This window comes from Branchiostoma lanceolatum, chromosome 16 (genome assembly GCF_035083965.1).
Source record: "Branchiostoma lanceolatum isolate klBraLanc5 chromosome 16, klBraLanc5.hap2, whole genome shotgun sequence".
NCBI classification, from domain to species: Eukaryota; Metazoa; Chordata; class Leptocardii; order Amphioxiformes; family Branchiostomatidae; genus Branchiostoma; species Branchiostoma lanceolatum.
In genome coordinates this window covers 9,027,600-9,046,872 of record NC_089737.1, presented here as the reverse complement: position 1 = coordinate 9,046,872, position 19,273 = coordinate 9,027,600, and the positions used below count along the sequence as shown (strand labels likewise).

Sequence of the window (19,273 nt, the reverse complement as noted above, 5' to 3'; positions counted from 1 at the left end):
CACGTCATAAAAATGTTTAAACCACGTCATACAACATGCTTTTATGGAGCTGTATGAATTGGCCGTGTTGATCTTTTTGCACACTACTATGTATTTCACATTAAACATGCAAGTAATATAGCACATATTTACAGTTACCTTTTGTTTGTTTGTTTGCAACGCTTTTCAGACTAACTCGGCCGTTACTTGTTTTGTTTTTATAGAACCCAAGTATGTTGTCGCTATGTTCCGTAAGTCTTGGTAAACATCATTTCCTTCAACAGTGAAAAGTGTCAGGTGGACACCTATAACGCCTGCTAATTTCATACTGTAATCCAGCTGTATATATTGAATTATAATTTTATTCTTCAGTTTCAAACGTATGCACGTTAGATGGACTTTTGATTTTTTTGGGCGACGCCTCAAGGGCAGCTTAATTTGCATACTATCTGAACTAGTTTGGACTAATTTGCTTTCGCTGCTATCTTTCGTACCTTCAGCGAGTTTCCCATCTCCAATGGCTGGCTTGGCGAACCGCTGCTTGGCACGCTGTAAGGCCATCTGTCGCTTCTCTGCCAGTTCGTCTGTGATGAGTTCGACATTAGTGGGCGTTACCGGGGTCGGGATCCGTGATGGCTCTGGAGTGGGAGCGAACGCACTTTCCTCAGGAATCTTCTCGATGACGCTGCTGTCTGATGCCCGCCTTGCCACGTCATCCGACGGCACTGCAAGGAACGTACCCACTCCTTCAGCAACGCCAATGGAGTTGCGCCGTGGGCTGAAGTTGATGGGAGACTTCCGCATGGGTTCCATTGCTGCAGCTGGATGGAGCCTCTTGGTTGCAGCATCAGCTTTGTCGAATCCAGTAGGTCCTTGTGGTACTGGAGGCCTTTTGACGGCATCTATATCATATATCATATAGAAAAATATATCATATATCCGTTCCACAAAAGCATCAAAATATCCATGTGGCTAAGTCTACAGCAATCACATCTATTGGTTCTTGGAGAAAACTCTACATGAAACAGTGTCTGTAGACACAGTCTCGTTGAGTTGCCAATGTCAGATTCAAGTTTCATCCCTGTCCTCTGTTCTAACATTGACCTCTATATTACTAGATTTTAGTTCAAAATGTCTGTGCAGTAAGAAAATGAATCAGCGTAGCCTAATAAACTTTAGTACCTGAATTAGGAAAAGGTTCTTGAATGGTTTTGAAACTGGATACTACAAACTAATGCAGCTGAAGATCATGATTTACCTGCACCCAAGACAGCCATGGGTCCAAGGATCCCCTCTGATGGCAGTCGTTCCTTCTTCACGAAGGTCTCTTTTGCTTCGGTCCGATCTTGCGGGCTCTCCAGTTTTTTGTTGAGTTTCTTGATGTGATATCGTTTCCTGATGGTGCAAACAGTTCAGCATTAGCTACAAACTTTCAGAACAGCAAAAGCTATTTTTCATACAATTTAGCCAGATTCTACATTACAATGTTTTTTTTCTAAGTTAGGACTCTAATACAATAATTCGCCAACAGAAATGTAGTGAAGTTCTTACCATTCCAAATCATATTTGACGCTTGTGCACATTTATTCGCATATAGTTTTCGGCATACACACTTATCAACGGTTTCTGAGAACAATGTAAAGGATATAATGTTTAATTTGTACTTACTTGAGCTGCCTGTATCTGTAGTAGACAGCCCCTGCAGTTATAGATCCAGCGATAGACAGGACAATGAGAGCAATCGCCCAGGGCGGCAGTATCTCACAGTTGGGGTTCGAGTCTGGGCACTGGCACCTGTATAGAAATAATCAAGACTTAGTTGTACAACTTTATATATATATATATACATATATATATGTGTGTACAACTATAACCATAAAAGAAACAGCTGTGATGCTGACTTAACAGAAGGCAATCATAAAATTGATTCACATGAAAAATAAGCAGTGTCTCAACCAAAATATCAAAGTGGCTACATTTGATATTCTATAAAATTAGTTGGTGATACGCCGTTCACTTGCAACATTTAACATTCATGTAATATTTTCAAAGTTAATTACATTCATACAGACTTTGCACCAAGGGTATGTAATTCAAAGGAAAGCTGGAATATCAAATTTTGGTTAAATACATTATCTGCCTCCACGTTATGCATGCAGAATACACATTTTCTAAATCAACGTACATTATAACATGAAGTCCTAGTATTGAAGCCAAAGTAATTATTTTCTTACCAATAGTAATCAAGCCCGTCGTGACACTCCTTTGGCCACTCACAAGGGTTGGACACACACTCGTCAAAGTCTGTCTCACAGAAGCGGCCCACCCAGCCGGGAAGGCACTCACACTCATATCCATCGTATCCGTCCGCACGTTTGGTGTGTGTGCAGTTCCAGTCATCCTCAATTCCTGTAATATCGGGTGTAAAACATGATCAAATGAAATATAACAAAGGCACAGAAAAAAGAAGAAAAGTGATCTTCTGTTAAAATTTGGTGAATATCATATGAAAGTACCATTTTTTTCGGTTAAAATTCAATGTTTGCTTGATACAGGATCTAGGAGGTAATCTTGAGTCAGTTTAGCTCAATGAAGAGCTAACCTTCCACTGGTCATGACAAGACGGACAGAAGATTTGTACAGTCAGTACTGTACAGTAGACGCTCATTTGTCCAAAGAGATTGCCCAACTGAAGGACCTTTTGTCAAGTACAATTACAGTGGGAAGCGGCCTGACATCCTATTTCAAACTAGGTCCCTTTTCAGTGGTCTGAAAGTCGTGTATTACTAAGGTAGTACAGCCGGGAATCAGCTGTAGACCCCCTGGGTCAGATACAGAGTTGCTGAACAATTTTCTAAACAATAGCATGTAATCAGAACACACACCTTTGCATGTAGCATTGTTGATACAAGGCATGTTGAGAATGTGCATGTCGAAGATCAGTCGCTCTGAGTACGCCCCTGCTGCATCTATGCCGATCAGGATGAACTCATCATGGCCGTAGAAGTTGTATATCGGAACGTAGGTCACCCGTGCCTTGATGAAAGTTCCCTCTGCTGGGATCTCTGTGGACAGAAAAACTGAGGATTATATCTTATTCAATAATTATAGCCACTGTGGCCGAGTGTGCGTGTCACGCATTGACATTGTCAGCCACTAGCAAGCATGCAGTCCCCTTAGATATTCGTTTTCGAAACCAAGCCAAGAGACATATCTTGGCCCTTATATGGGTACGTTGATGTTATGACATTCAGGGTTACCAAGTTGGAAGTGAAATCACACTGTTCCTGGTCACAATCGATAACAACATTCATGGACTTCTTTGATTTATGCTGACAGTTACTTATTACTTCAGGGAGTGAAGTATTGTTTTTTCCTGGTCATCTTTATCTATTCTATTTATGTTTATCTGTGTTTCTGCGATTTCCAATATGCACAATGCGGCATTGCCATACAATGTACATCTTTAAGCTTAGTGCTCCTATTTTTGTCCGCCCGACCGGAAAGGCCGCAAGGTGTAGCGTGGGTAGGGGGGATATGGCACGTTTTGACCATGGAACAATGTACAAATTATGTCGTTTAAACTTCACAGAAATGATACGTTACCTGCAGGATCCGGTTCCAACATATCGATGTATGCTGTTCCAAACGTTGCGTTGTACTGTTCTACCTGAAGGATGTCGTAGTTATCAGGGTCCCACACGGTCACCACAATTTGGTAGGGCTCGTAGTAGATGTTGGTGTCAATGTTCTGTTCAACAGTTACCTGTTAAGGGAAGTGAAAAATGATATAGTTAGTCATAACTAAAAACTGTAAAGTAGCAAATGTTCTAACCAAAGAGATGGTACAAGGGTAAGTCAAAAAGTAATCCAAGTGGTTTCATAACAAGCTCATTTAGTCATCGAATGAGTTGAAATCGCTCATAGAAATCTGAACAAAAATTGAGATATTTCTGTCTCATGAATGTATGTACCTTTACCTCAGTGCCAATTGTGAACTCATTTGATAAAAATGAGCCAGTTACCACTTGCATTATGTACTTTTTATTCACCCTCGTTTCTATTGTTTATTATTGCTATTTTGATAGAGAAGGTCTTTAACTTATTACTCCGGGAAGGAGGATGACCTCCTTCTGGGAGTATTGGAAATGCTTTTGTTTGCGCGTTCGCAGCTATAACTCACGATCCCGTTGTCGCATTGGTGTGTAACTTGGCATATCGTTTGCCTGGTTCGGCGTGGTGATGCACAATAGCTTTGTTACACCATAACTACTTTAAACGTCAATCCAATACCGTAATTGCACCCCTATAATTAATGCTATGTCCCACTGCCCTGCCATAGGGACCATGTTATAATCCGTTATGCATGACTGGAATACTTCAGGCAGATACGGGGTTTAAATCTTCCTTACTTGCTGTGATCGTATAGTCACTGTTACATTGAAAAATAGACAACGTGCATCACCACACGCAACCTAGCAAACGATATACCAAGTTACATACCAATGCGGCAACGGGATTTGTGAGTTTTAGCTGCGAACATGTGCAGAGTGACCTCCAGTCTGTGTATTAAAGTATGCCGTGTCCACTCGCAACTCGCCATACAGTATGTGCGCACGGGACGGACGATGCACTTTTACGCACAGTGTGAAAATGGCAAATCTCTGGACCTTCAAACTTACCACACTTGTAGTTTATAATACGGAGGCTGTGACAATGTAAAAAGTTTACGCAGGGGATGAAAGATTGTTGAGAAATATCTCTCAGAAAAGTGCACGCGCCAGTGTCACTTCCGGGTGGTTAGATCCGGTGACCTTTGACCTTCGTGAAATGTTACGATAATATAAATGAGCCTTTTTTATTGCAAATAGCTTGATAGCTATAGATCAGGCCGGCCTGCAATAAATTGTGGAAAGAGGATTTACTGCATATTTGTGATTTTTGATACATCTTAGTTGTAAGGCTGAATGGTTCGTTGATAATTGAAAAGGGGCCATCTAGATCTAACTTTGTGACTTTTCCCGGAATTTCTAGATCCCATCTGTGCCATGCTGTAAAAACATACTTTTCAGCAGGTTGACCACTCCTGTATTGAAAGAAAAAGATAAACACTTTTTCTTTACTTGCTCTAAAACACTACTTGGACTGTGCAGAGATGCAATTTGTGTGGGTCAATACTTGTACATACTATAAATACTTCACAGAGAATTGTGTCGCACATTGCACTCATTACAATTGTTGTGTGAAAACCCATACAGTTTATTCATGGACGTCCTCCCTATACAAAACAACAATAGCACAAACCTCGAGGGTATTGTTTTCCATCACACGTAGCATCTGCCCATCGATTTCCACTGAGAACTCTGGCCAGTCGTTGACAAAAATGACTTCAATGCTGAGGAGAGCTTGAGTCTCCAGGGCTGGAATGACGTCATCGTCTGTACGGTTCTCTCGGATGAAGATGGTGAGATTGTCAAAGCCTATAATTACAAGGCAAAAAAAAACATTAGTTTAAGAAGAGATGAACCTGAAAGTTAAAAGTTAATTGATTTTGATATATATGATTAAAATAGTCTAGTTTTTGATCATTGTACATTGTATGGTAACATCTATCTAACAACTGTAATACATAACTAGTCTATTTTCTATGCAGCTATGCAGTCTGTATATAATCAAGAAATATTTCTGTGTTCTGTACTAGGCTAACAGCATTATTTTAACCGTGAACATACAATGTAGAACGCCGCAAGGTCTAAGTCTTTTTTCCCTTCTGCGATATCAAATCCACGAGAACTTAGAAAAGCAAGATACAGTGCTAGAAGATAACACTTCTTAATTGCCTTAAAAGACAATTAATGTATAGAGATTTTGTCATTCATTATCGGATGTATTCATTATTACATTGTAATGTATAAAGTATAGAAATATGCATTGCCCATAACAGTATTTAAATACAATCATGGCATATTTTTCACATATTTGTAGTTAACTTTACTGTAAAATAGATGATCGACACTTACCAAATTCCTCCTTGAAGTTCTTGTACGTTAGGAGCCCATCCTCAGACAGAGTGATGGTTCCAAACTGTGCCACTTCACCAGGGACGATCCCGTATATCAGATCATCACCGTCAGCATCATCAGATTCGATCCAGTACATCAGGGTACCTGATTGACAAAATTACAACAGTTACTTTAAAGAGGAAAAAGACCCTCAATATCTATGGCTTAACTCTTGAGAGCACCCCCTTCGCACAGCTTAATTAATGTACAGCAAGCGTAAGTGGTCCCTATGGATAGGTGGTCACTATCGAGCGGACTCTGGCCATACTTCGGTTAATCTCATTGCCAGCAACAAGTGGCCACAATTGCAGGTGGTCGTTAGGCATAAATCGTCTCTAAAGTTTGACTGCTTCTAAACAAGACTTGAAGTACATGTACACGATACACACCTTCGCCTACACTGAAAACCTGTCTTTTTTGTCAATGCATGTCATCATTATTTTTACATTTTCAATTTTGATTTTAGACTCTATGAATATATGCAGTACAAGATATGAAATCACGAAAGTCTTCGCTAAAGCACATACCGGAATCTTCCTCCATCCATACTTGTAGAGTTGATGTAAACTCTGGAGGTTCGTTAGGTATTCCCTTCAGAGCAATGACCACAGCGAACTGGGTCTCCCTACTGAAGTAGTGCACGCTGCTGTCTGTGGATCTCCTGGTCCTCTGACTACGGCGGGTAGGGTAGTTGGTGGAACAGACCTGTGTGGTAGGTTAGCAATGTAAGTTGTTTCCTCTAATACACTTTTATAGCATTAGATAACTGGCGTAGCGGTGGAGTAATAATGGCAGGGTGCCTAGAGCCCACAGGTCCTTGGTTAAAATCCACTGACATGCCCACTTTGACGCTGTCCCGTGGGAAAGGCACTTAAGGTAAAAATGAGTTACTAGCTTTAGTAAGAAATGTCCCTCGGATCGGATGTTACATGGGGGACCCGTGTGACTGTCCAGTACGAGCTTGGAGTATTATACGTCATGAGGCAATTTACTGGGTTTGCAATACAAACAAACAACAAGAATATTCAACATATTCATGTCCAGAGGGTTAGATGTACAGCTGATCCAAGAACTGTAGGTCTTAGGATACAACTTGAATTTATGAGTGCACTAAGTTGATAAACAATAATGGAGTGCTTTCGTCTATAGGCCACACCAATTTAGATCTGGCTTACGCCATTGGCTTGCAAAAAAAAATTGAAAAAAAAAAGAACATGAAAGAAGAAAATTAAAATCTGATTGTATATTAGAACAAAAAAATCCAACGAATATACTAGACACACTCAAGTCTTCCACCCAGCCCATTTTTTCATCTTGTCCTCTTTTGCTCCATTTTACTTGTAAATGTCTTTGAACAAATTTGGCAAAGGAAATGAGTTGTTTTTGCCTTAAGACATTAAGGGGTCCACTTACATATGTTGTCAGAGTCCCAGCGGCTTCATCTAGCTCTGTCAGCCCATGTTCATTACAGGTGCGTGAGGCGTCATCCCATTCATCCAAATCTGTCAAAATAGTGGGCAAAAATCTGATTAATATCTCTATGGAAAAGTTCAATGTACCAAAGTGGTTGAGGATTCAATCACTTTGACTGTTATATAACACTTCGGACTGGCAGTAACACACTAAGTCTTGTATGGCAAGTTATAGAAACAAACTTTAAGGCATCTTAACCTAATCTTCATCATCATCATCCAATCACCAATCACGTTTGGAGCAAGCAAATGCAAAGTTTAACATAATCCCAAATTTTTGCATTTCAGCATAGCATTGCACACGTCCTCAAATGCATTTAGATAAAAGTCAAAGATGAATGAAGTTTCTCAGTAATATCAGAAATGATTTACCATAAGAACATAGGAATTTTTAATATTTCAATATCTAATATACTAGCACTTGAAGAGTAGCGTTTTATATGTAAGTTCAAAGCTGAGGGTGCATACCTTTGTTCCAGAAGATCAGCAACTGAGTGAGTTCTGTCCAGTTGGCAGAGGGGTCAAAGGTTGTTGTTATGGCGAGGGAGTCGTTCAGCTCGACCTGACCCACCGTTGTCAGGTAGAAACTTGGGTTCATGATGGACTTGATCCTGGATAGGAAGAAACCCCAAATATGAACAATAAGAAAACAGCACATCAGAGTCAGCTGAGACAACAAGTTGCCACTTTCAGTAAGCATTCTATACTTTTAACACCAAACGACTCCTTTATAAACCCTTGAAATTGAGTTAATTTTCATTCAAGTTTAATTATCTAATCCACCTGGTTCATAACTTAAATGTGTAGCAACCACCTATCAAAACTTGCTATGGTATCAAGATTTTTGTTCCATTACCATCTGACACTTACCTTCCCAGTAGGTATCTGGACGTCATGTTAGCTTCTATAGTGAGTGCAGGATCGGTTATGTAGGGGATGAACTCATCAGAGGCATCAGAGCCGTACTCTTCTGCAATACGGTCTGCATCTAACATCCCGAAGGCCAGGGTTACCCCAGCAGACACCTCTGTAAAATCAAAGTATATTACAATCAGTGTTAGGAGAAAACTCATGCCATGTACTTATCTTTATGAGTTATTGCACCTCAGTCTGTTCAATATCAATTTATTGGCTTTGTATGGCCATTAACTTATTTATCAGGGTAATTAAGCAAAATTTATTCTTTATCTAACCTTCACCTTGCTAAGATAGCAATTTGGCGTACGGAAGAAGGTTTTAACATTAGCCACATTATCCGTACAGCACAGCACAGCAATATCATTGTGGAATGGTTATTCCTTTGTCAGAAAGAGAAACTTGAAGCCTTGATCAGAATCATATTTATAGTCCGGCGGCCTTACTTAAATGTTTGGTTTTTGTTTCTTTCTTGAAATTATGTAACAGTTACCGGTATCTGACTTCTTCTTGTATTCTAAAAACTGGCAAAAGAGACTTTACATAAAAGAAATTACATATCAATTTTATAATCATAGTTTGATACTGACCACCCATGGCTGTTATTGTCAGGTCATAGTCATCTGGTGTTGACCTCTTCCTTCTCCTTCTGAGGTCTGCACTGCTAGCACTCAATGGTTGGCCTGGTTCAGCTGTAACAGCTTCATCTCCATCAGCTGAACATGCAGGGAAAAGATACAAGGTTGTGACAACTTCATATAATTGAAGTTACGAGTCAGAATATTCATCAATCAGTGACTGGAAAAAGAGGCAGTCCACATCCAGTTGGAGCGTGCTGGGATGAACCGTACCGAAGGTTGGGAGCTGCCAAAGTCCTACTTACCCCTGCTCCGCAAGGAAGATCTACACAAGTCCGTCCTAGTCTAGTGTTCTCGCGAGACTAGGATACGTGATAAAGATGTACAGTAGACATCGAAAATTGGGAGGTGCGTATCTCGTTACCTTTTCAAGTCACTGATTGATAGATATTCTAGTAACTTGTATCACACGTGACTTATGAATCTCTTTAACCATATAATTGAAATATTTTAATCTGTTAAATACTTGTGGTTTTATGCTAGCTGAACGTCGTTTTCAATCACACTGTAAACTCTTATCTTGGCAGCGTCTTTCTATCTGTTACAGTATTGTTTCAACTGGGAACTAATAACAATACTTTCTCCTCCAATCCCTGCAAACTTAAAATGATTTACAGTAATCAGTATACTATTGATCTCCAGGTTCACATATAGGGTTATTTGCCAATGGATCAAGCATGCTACACGCGGCCATGACCATTTGATCTATATAGGATTGTAGTTTTAAAAGTGGATGTAGACAAGAAATAGTTGACTTACCTAGGGTGATGATGGGTCCATTACATCCCTCGGAACACAGGTTTGAAGGGTAGCACATCTTCACACAGTTCATGGTACATCTGCGAGAAAAAAATCCTGTTACTTTTCATAGCAACTCTAATATCACAGAATATATAAATCAGAGACAGAAGTAGTATGTAGTGGTACAACATTGCAAATCAGCATTTACTCTCTAACATCCGTTTTAGTTTTAAGTGGTTTAAAATCCATTCTTTCAGTGTGTAGGGTGGTGCACATCTCCATTTGTATAGCCCTTGGACCGCACAGTTGTGCAAGAAATACGAGTCCTTCTCATAAGTGCTCTGTGTTAGCATTGTAGTCACGTATTGCATTGTATGACACATGACAAGTTTACTTACGATCCTGGTGGGATATTGTAGTTGGTGCCAGACACAGAAGTAGTTGTTGAACTAGGGGGAAATATCATTGAAAAAATGTGAATATTTAGTGTGGTACTGCCGGGGAAGTTATTCAGGTGCAATTACAATGTACATAAAGATAACGAACATCTCCCTTAAGTTTATGAGTTATAGATTATCTCAGATAACATACATAAAATTGCAGGTGAATACCGCAAATGATAACTGTAAACCTTCAAATTTGACTCTTTTTTTGCATTTTAGTGAATAATCAAAAGCGTTTACGGACATCTAGAGATCCTGTGACCCTCTAATTAGTCCATTGAAATGCAAATCAAGGATACCAACGAACGTGGCAGTCAGCACTTGCCGACCTCATTGATATGAAAAATAAGTGAAAATGCTCTTAGACAATCAAGATAAGAAACATTCCACATACCTGCACTGCGCGGTGCTATCTTGTTTTGCGTTAGGATTAGCAGCGATGTAGCTGGAGGCAGACTTCTGTGCCTCCGCATCCGATGTGCTGGGCGGTGTCTCGGCTTCAATAAAGCAGGCCAGGTCGATAGGCTTGGGGAGGGCGGACACGTTGGCAACGGCAGTGTCGGAAATGTAGAGGTGACCATCCCTGATGGCAACGGTACCTGCGCCGTTGGTCGCGACTTGGATATAGGGAACTGTGAACTCACCATCCTCCCCACACGATTTAATGCCCACCACTGTGACAAAAAACAGCATACAATTGATAATGATGTATCTAAGAAACCAGTGTGACAAAAATAAACAATGTCATGTAACGTAATGTATACAATTATTGCTGTATCAAGCTAAGCATCCAAGAAATAAGTGTGACAAAAATAAACAATGTCATGTAACCTAATGTACATAATTATTGTAACAGTTGTATTTATTATATAATAGCTAAGCTAATAACTTTAATTTAGAAATCAAATATCAAGCAAACTATATGGAAACAATGCTGTAACTTTGGACTGGATTCCAACATTTAGATACCTATATTTTGTTAAAGATATTTACAAAAATTTTTTTGAGCAAAAAGCAAGTTTTCCTGCGTTTTCAAAAGGTCAAGTCGACTAAATCAGACATATAGTAGCGATACAAGTTTTTTGACACAGCAAGCTTATCTAAAAGCTTAGATTGTGCTGAAGATGAAATTGTTAACGTTTTTCTTTGCAAAAACTTACATGTTTTGTTGATTCCTTCATCGGTTGGCTTCTGGAAAGAAACCCCAACTTCTTTTCCGTTGCTGCTCTTCTTGGCGACAGGAGTTGTCGGCGTGTCAAATTCTGCAGTTCCAAGCGAGGTTGCCTCTATATCAACTTGTGGTGGAAGTAGCTGTACAGTAACACCTGTCAAAACACATATATTACATATCAATGTCCATCCTGCTAAGACCTGATACAAATGTGCTATAGTGCAAATAACAAGTTGGTCTTGTGGTTAGGGTGGTTTTGAATCTAAAGAGTCAGGGTTCGTATCCTAGCAGGCCCCAGTATTGTGCCCTTGGGAAAGGCACTTTACGCCAGTTACCTACTTTCTCACTTGACTCACGTCAAAATGAGTACCTACCTTTGTTTGGAACGTTCTCTAGGATATGGGATGTTAAGCCAGAGGAGAGATATACATCAAGCACGTTAAATAATAATGATTATCCCACCGCAATTATCGAAAATAATAGAGGTCTTTCCCTGTGTGAGTAGATCAAACCTTACAGTCGTCTTACTTAGTTAAAAAGGTGTGTTATGTCAAAAAGCAGTTGAAACAAGAAAATAGCTACAATGTCATGGTCTTGTTGTTAAGACTCCGTTCTGTGAACCATACCTGATGTAGTACCGGTCCCCACAAGTCCTGCCTTGTTGACTGCCTTCAGAGCGACATGGTAGGTGTGGTTGTTTAGAAGTCGACCGGCCAAAGTGGAGTTCTCTGCAGTCTGGTTGATTCCCACCGACTCGTAGTCTTGGAGCTGTGTTCCATCATTGTCATATATGGCCCAAAAGATTTCCTGTGTTAAATTTACAGAACAGATTAGAAACAGCTGCTTACAAAGGAGGGAACATCTTCTAAAGGGAAGTAACTCACTCTTTTACTCATGGGAGACCCAATTTCAGCCAAAGGATCAGACCTGTTTCTTTGCGAACAGTACCTGTTTTCCCGCTAACCAAATGAAAGCACTATTACCCATATCTTAATGAAAAGGTCATCTTAAAGTTATAAGTGTCTAGACTTCCTTTTTTGGATCATGGAAGACCTGTGTTTTCCATCGACGTCAACCAGACATTAATTTACTAGTACTGGACCTGTTTTACCGCCAACCCGATAAGCATAAGTACGATATCATTGATGAAGTTCAAATGACCCAAATCTTGAAGCAAAGTAATGTCAAAGTAGTAGCTACTCGAACATGTTCCTAGCTAAAACTACATGATCTACCAATTCAATTCCATAATTTCCAGACATTTTGAGTAAAGATTTAGAAAGATGTCAAGATGAAAAGGAGAGCTGAGAAAAAAAAAAAACTCCCAACAATTGATGACCTAACTCCCAACCACGGAGGAGGTTGAGAGGCAATGGTTGGCTATGTGTGTGACAGGGGAGTTACCTCGATTCCACTCTCTGCATCACTGAACCTCCAGTAGGCCTTGATGGTGTCGTTAGACTGCTGGTAGGACATTGGTCTGTCCCCCTGCACCTTATCGAAGTGGAAGGATGATTCCAACGTTGGGGGAGTCATATCAATGTACAAGCCATTGGAAGTGGTGTTCACAGTCTGGCCCTTTGCAGACAAGGCTTTCACTGTTGAAGGAGACCATACAAAATGTGGTTACTTAATAATATATGAAACAATAGTAATCTTTTAAGGCAGTCAGTTGTAGTTCTATAACGTATTGCATGTTTGCAAGATAACTATACAGTCTAACCTATGAGCTTGTAGGGGATGGCGTAGGTCTCCTCCTCCCCATCCTCGTCTGTCACGGTTCTGGTGGTGGGGAGGTCAAGGTCGGTCAGGTTGAACTTGACCTCTATGTTCTCACTGGCCTGACTATCACAGGTAGGGTCACAGGCAAACCTGCTACAGCCATCCAGACATGGAATACACGGGTTGTAGATCTGTGGATGTGCAAAATAGCAAATATCAGTATGCTAGATTTCTAATTCTGAGAAATATACACTAATCATGGCTGTGTGCTTGACTAATAAGCCTGGACAAGTCTGTGCAAGATGGCGTTAGTATGTGCAGTGCCACGAAGACTTACTCCTTCTCCACATCGAATCATTGCTTTTAGCAGTGAGAAGACATCCTGTAATGTTTGAAAATCAGGAACACAGTTTGTTAGTTACGACAGAATAGGAATAGAGAGGAGAGGGCATGAGTTGGCCGGAAAAGATTGCATCCATCCAAATAGTATACATGAAAGAACCTTCCTCTGCAAAAATGGGCAAAGATTATTTTCAAAACACATGGATTTTTATTTTGCTTTGTCAATGAATCACACACTTCTGAAAGAAGGACGGAAATTTTTGGTGAGCTGGTAAGCGTTTAAGTCATTTGGATAGGAAACTAATATAGGTAATGTAATGGGGGGGGGCATGTTAAAGAACCTAACACACCTATGAATGAGAGTGGTTGTCCATCCTAGAGTGAGTGGATCAAACATTTAAGTCTGGTCTCGCGTATGTAATGCTTTGTGGTAACTTAACAGTTATTCAAACAAACACTAAAAAAATAAACATTCAAACCAACCTCTTTGAAGTCTACGACTTGGTACGCTGTGCCATTCTCATCTTCTGACATCACCCCTCCGTAGTACTTGATGATTGGTGCAGTATTCCCTCTCCATGGCCGGCCATATCGACACAGGACATCACTTGGTGGCGGGAGTCTGTCACAAGAAAATGCAAAGAGGATCAATTTTGAAATTCTTATTGAATCAGCAATAAAAGACTACAACCAGGATTGCATACCATCGTCTATCAAAATACCTATTATCAAAATGTCTTCAGCCTAGGATTACGAAGAACACTCTCCAAACAATCAAATTAAGTAAAAGAGGACACTGGACTAGTACTTGTAGATACTGGAACAATGAACGAGTTCATAGTTTCAAATGTGCATGTGCAGTGCAATGCGTTGCATGAATGAATGATTACTGATAAAATATATCATTTTTTGTAAATAAGTTTAAAGCCACTGAGACATTTACCAAAACACGTAAATGTATAAAACATGATCAAGACAATAACTTTTTATAAGTTAGGCTACTTCACATTTGACCTCGTGCATGCACAATTGGAACCAATTTGGACCTGCTTATAGCTAACAACTGTGCTGCCTGGCAAGCCATTAAAAGAATCCAGTGGCCAACACCTTGTCTAAGCTCCAAGGTTAAAGATATCCATTTATTTTGTTTATATAAGATGAGAATACACTTGATCTGATTCAGACTATCGAATGTAATGGTCCTGGACTTGACAATGTTCTACTCACATGACCCTTCGGAAGTAAGCATAGGTTTCGTATGGGTTGAACTTGTCCTCCAGTTCCGGCACCTGGTTGTCCTTGTTCCACATGCTGAACATGAGCTTGGTGGTATCGTTAAAGACCGGGAGGCCGGAGAGCATGGCCCACATCTGGTCATCTATGTAAAGCTCTAATGACCAGTCCTCCTGCAAAACAGAATGTTTACATATTATGAACATCTTCATCAAGCTAGTTCGAACACAAAATCTACACTATATTTCAATTCAATTCTTTTAATCTTTATAAAAATACCAAAAGGCACACAAAGGGTAGCCTGGATGGCGTTTATATCTACAATTAATATAACGGATATTTAGAACAAAAATATGCAAATTATCCTTTTTGAGCTATGATCACGTCCCTGTCACATAGTATCGGTACAGTCAATAGCATCACATCGTTCTCTGTAACAGTATGGTAACGTGATGGACTTGGATTTGAGTTTCACTGAATTTAGAAAAAACAAACATTCAAAACGCAAATTAATGTGACTCAGCGTTACAACACAAAACTTACCAGAGTTTCCCAAGTCGTCCGCTTGAAGACAAATTGGTAGGTGTACCATCTAGAGGATGGGTCGAAGTTCAGGGAGACGTCCTTGTACGTGGCAGGGTACTCATCGCCGTGGTAACGGCACCACAGAATCAGCTTGGAGTTATACGTCCCTTTATAAAAACACAATGCAATCATGATTAAAACAGATATGATACCTATAACAAGGCTCATTTTCCTTACTAAATAAATGAAGTACACGCTTCAAAACGTAATACACTCGCTTGCTACCACGTGCTGATTGGGCCTCCTCCCAGAGAGCTTGTGACCATACACCTCTAACTTAAACATTCCCCTTCCCAAAACTACATGTACATGCACATGTACATGTACATGTACATGTACTACATGTACATGTACATATGACATGAGTTTATGAGACAAATCTTATTTGGTACTTAACTGTTTGCGCTGTACATTCAAACCAACAACATTATTTTCGGATCATATTATCATATCAACAGTTTAACTGTTACAATAGTCTTCATGCATGTGCTGTATTTGTCCTTCAAAAAAAATCTTCTTTTTTTTTACTTCAAGCAAGTTGATATCAAAATTAAATTGTGCCTACCCGAAGGATGGATCTGCATGCCGCAGGCGCTCTGAGTGACAAATCGTTCGTTCTCGTCTCCTGCGTAAGTTTCTCCGGATACTGGATCAGGAATGACCGCGAAGGGCTGGGCGTCTGCTGCTGCCACATTTGTGTCTTGTGCCACAGTTGGTTCCTCTTCTACAGCTGTGTACCTACTGCAAGTACACGTCGGGCAATACTTCTGCAAGGGGGAAATGGACAATAGAAAGACTTACGATTGGGCACTTTGTGTAGGTGTACTACATGTACGTGTATTGTATAATGCAAATAATCAGTATGATGCAGATACACAACTACTATTATATAGACAATAACACACAGTGGATTCATTATCGTCAAAGGTTTCAGCCTAATCATGGATAAAATGCGGTGTTCTCAAACCAAAATCATAAGAGCTACCTTTAAAAATCTTGTGTTTAATCTAGAATCAGAGCTTAACACGGCACATGCAAAGCGCATAGAAGTCCGTGCAATACATATAGAAGCCTGTGCGATACCGTGATATACCAACCGGTCTGGAACACCTGTATCGAACATTATCATGGCCCAGGCATGACATAAAATGCTGTACGACGTACATGTACATGGATATATATCATGTGATGTTCAAGTTTTATAACTACGAATTATTGTAACTTACAGAGTCGTCGTCACTCAAACAGCAGTCCATGCAGTAGTTGAAGTCACCAACAGTACCGTCAGGTCCAGTATAGAACAGCACGTTTGTGACAGCTATGCCTGAACCAGCCCTAATGTCAACCTGAGTGTGCAAATATAGAAATAAAATAAAACACACCTATAACTTGTAGTCTTTTTTAGGATCTACATCAAGCCCTTCATCACCAAATAGAATGAAATGATTTGCTAAAATCTTTCGTTGTATTGCAAGCTCCCGCGTACAGCTTATCTGTACAGCTTGTGTTAGGGCCATTCTATCATGATAGTGGTCCAAATACATTTATGTCTTCAAACTGTGAAAAGGCTCTGCCCCTGAAGTGGTGACATTTATTGAATTTTGAAATGTACAGTCAATGTAAAACACAACAAGAGGAGATTTCCGTTCCGATTTGAATGCATATATACGACGATTTACATACCTGATAAGTCCCGCCCTTCTGCATATCAGCAGGCCTGTATATGGCTCCGGTATACACCTGTGGTTGTTGAACGTCCCGAATCATGGTAATCTTGATATCATCACCGCTCTCAGACACCTCAACCTTTGAAAAAATACATTTCACAGTTAAGATTCTCATTTGGACACCTTAAATGTATAATTTGCACATGTTACCAGTCATTGAATGAAAAGCTTTAGTCCGTAAAATGAAGACTTAAATTGTTTTAATGATTGTATGCTTTGATGCAATTCGTCACATGTCACATTGATGCAACAATCATCTTAATCATTAGTTTACGATAAATGAAACATAAAAATCTACAGTATACCTCTTTAGCCCTGAATGTGGCGTTCCAACAGTTGGAGGTGTCCCGGCACATCCCCCACAACTTGTCCGTAGTCACCTCTTGCCAGCTCCCGTCTGTGAAGGGAGAGGGCCTCTTGGGACACTCTTCAGCATTGGGGTCGGCAAGATGCAGGAACATACCTGCAACAACAACATGGAAAGAACCGTCAGTTAACTGGGATGATTTTAAACTTCTAAAAATGTCCTTTTGGGCTGCACTCATATATTTCCTGGGTTCTCAGATATTGTTCAGCAGAAATTCAGGAAGAGGTCAAGATGAGATTATAAAAGAAATGCTTTGGGAGTTTTACTTGGAATGATGTGCACCACCTAATGATTCACACAGATACTGCATAAGGTCAAAGTTCTGTCAAGTATAAAGTTTTCGATGATCCCCTTACTATAGGACTTACATTTGCTATGTTCCAACGTCCCTACAAGTATGTTCTGACACAACCTTACCCGAACACTTAAGTCCTTAGGGGTGTCCAAATGAACATTTTAGGGCATCCTAGCATGAGGGCTTCAGAGCATAGGACTCCCACTACTATAGCGGCATTTTTATCACCCAAAGATTACACAGAAATCAATGAAAAAGGTTACTGAACCTGGGAGTATTGCGTTATCTCCATGGAACTCCTTGTCCTCCGTGTAGTTGTGTCCGTCCACCAGAGTACCGATAGAGATCTTGGACAGGTCGTAGATGATGGGGGCAGACACAGTCAGGATGGAGGAGCCAGCGTTGTTGGTCACCCTCAGGTGGACGTAGTATGGGATGTCGGTCTGACGGACAAAGATTTGAATCAATGTTACCTTTAATCTGTCTGAAACAATGGTGTTCATTGTGCAAGTCATATCAATATCTATATGCCTTTCATTTACATGTATCATACATTATCTACCATTCAGCATTTGTTTTCAATTGATTAAGATGCATTGTACATTGCATATAGAACGTTGCTATATATGATCTAATATTAATCTAATTCAATATTCATGATATAAAAAGCTTGGGGGAAGTACAATGTAGCTGCATGAAAGGTTACCGAAACATCAGCAGCTGATGAAATACTTGGCTGTGTACCTAGAACCCTTGGCCTGGTACATTTGTATAAACGACGGAGATGCTTCTGTTTGGGTATCAAGGAGCTAAGTGCTTGTCATATTTCTATGCATACGTGGATTATTCAAGGCAGACAGTTCCTTACATACACGCACCACAATTTTCTCTATCATTTGACCCTACAGATTCTATTGGATCTATTGCGTTTACCCTTAGTTCTAGTTCCACAAACGCGTAGGATCTGTAGGAGTTATTCAGCCTGATCCAGTCCACTTCTACAGACAGGGAGCCTTCGTCTTCCACAGCGCATGACGCTGCCCTGAACAAGGCCAGTTCATAGTAGGCAACGCCGCTCTCTGGGTCTGAATAGCCTTCCCAGTTGACCTCAAAGGTCTCAAAACTGTCCACGTATGTCATGACCTGGCAAATACAGAATACAACGTCAAAACAGTTTTTCAAGTGTGGCTCAGGGAATAAACAGAATAAAAAGCAAAGTAGAATCTCCCCAAATGATTACAAAATTAACCCAGTTATCATCAATGTCGGTAAGAGTGTCTTCATCAGATACACATGTTGCTTCAGACACTAGACAAGGTAATAGTTACTCAAGCAAGTGGAGAGCGCGCCTGCAAAGCTAGTGTATTATGTTCAATTTCAGTTATACCAGCTGTCAAATTCATATTCAGAAATATAGAGAACACTAAGACACGTGAGATTGGGGAGCCAGTTTAATGTAGATCTCCATACATTAGAACTTGTTGAGCACAATCATACTTTTGATGTAAAAATATCCAACAGCAGGTGTTGAGACTTTGGATTCATAATCATTTGTGTGAATGTTCACACAGTATATGAAAT

At 40.1% G+C, this 19,273-nt stretch overlaps 1 protein-coding gene across 1 annotated transcript in view; it reads right to left on the bottom strand.

Annotated features, from left to right (window-relative positions):
* LOC136422210 (uncharacterized) overlaps positions 1-19,273 on the bottom strand; it is a 112,424-nt gene that overhangs the window by 960 nt on the left and 92,191 nt on the right. The window contains exons 107-135 of the mRNA XM_066409855.1: positions 18,626-18,835; positions 17,961-18,135; positions 17,336-17,493; positions 16,987-17,109; positions 16,530-16,649; positions 15,869-16,070; positions 15,262-15,410; positions 14,713-14,891; positions 13,969-14,107; positions 13,145-13,334; positions 12,826-13,019; positions 12,048-12,228; positions 11,411-11,575; positions 10,645-10,924; positions 10,206-10,256; positions 9,826-9,905; positions 9,019-9,144; positions 8,384-8,540; positions 7,982-8,124; positions 7,455-7,543; positions 6,569-6,746; positions 6,000-6,146; positions 5,284-5,459; positions 3,586-3,745; positions 2,865-3,044; positions 2,214-2,388; positions 1,648-1,773; positions 1,238-1,374; positions 474-881 (exon numbers count right to left, since the gene is read on the bottom strand). Coding sequence (XP_066265952.1) covers positions 474-881; positions 1,238-1,374; positions 1,648-1,773; positions 2,214-2,388; positions 2,865-3,044; positions 3,586-3,745; positions 5,284-5,459; positions 6,000-6,146; positions 6,569-6,746; positions 7,455-7,543; positions 7,982-8,124; positions 8,384-8,540; positions 9,019-9,144; positions 9,826-9,905; positions 10,206-10,256; positions 10,645-10,924; positions 11,411-11,575; positions 12,048-12,228; positions 12,826-13,019; positions 13,145-13,334; positions 13,969-14,107; positions 14,713-14,891; positions 15,262-15,410; positions 15,869-16,070; positions 16,530-16,649; positions 16,987-17,109; positions 17,336-17,493; positions 17,961-18,135; positions 18,626-18,835 — 4,798 coding nt within the window. The remainder of the gene's footprint in view (positions 1-473; positions 882-1,237; positions 1,375-1,647; positions 1,774-2,213; positions 2,389-2,864; positions 3,045-3,585; positions 3,746-5,283; positions 5,460-5,999; positions 6,147-6,568; positions 6,747-7,454; positions 7,544-7,981; positions 8,125-8,383; positions 8,541-9,018; positions 9,145-9,825; positions 9,906-10,205; positions 10,257-10,644; positions 10,925-11,410; positions 11,576-12,047; positions 12,229-12,825; positions 13,020-13,144; positions 13,335-13,968; positions 14,108-14,712; positions 14,892-15,261; positions 15,411-15,868; positions 16,071-16,529; positions 16,650-16,986; positions 17,110-17,335; positions 17,494-17,960; positions 18,136-18,625; positions 18,836-19,273) is intronic.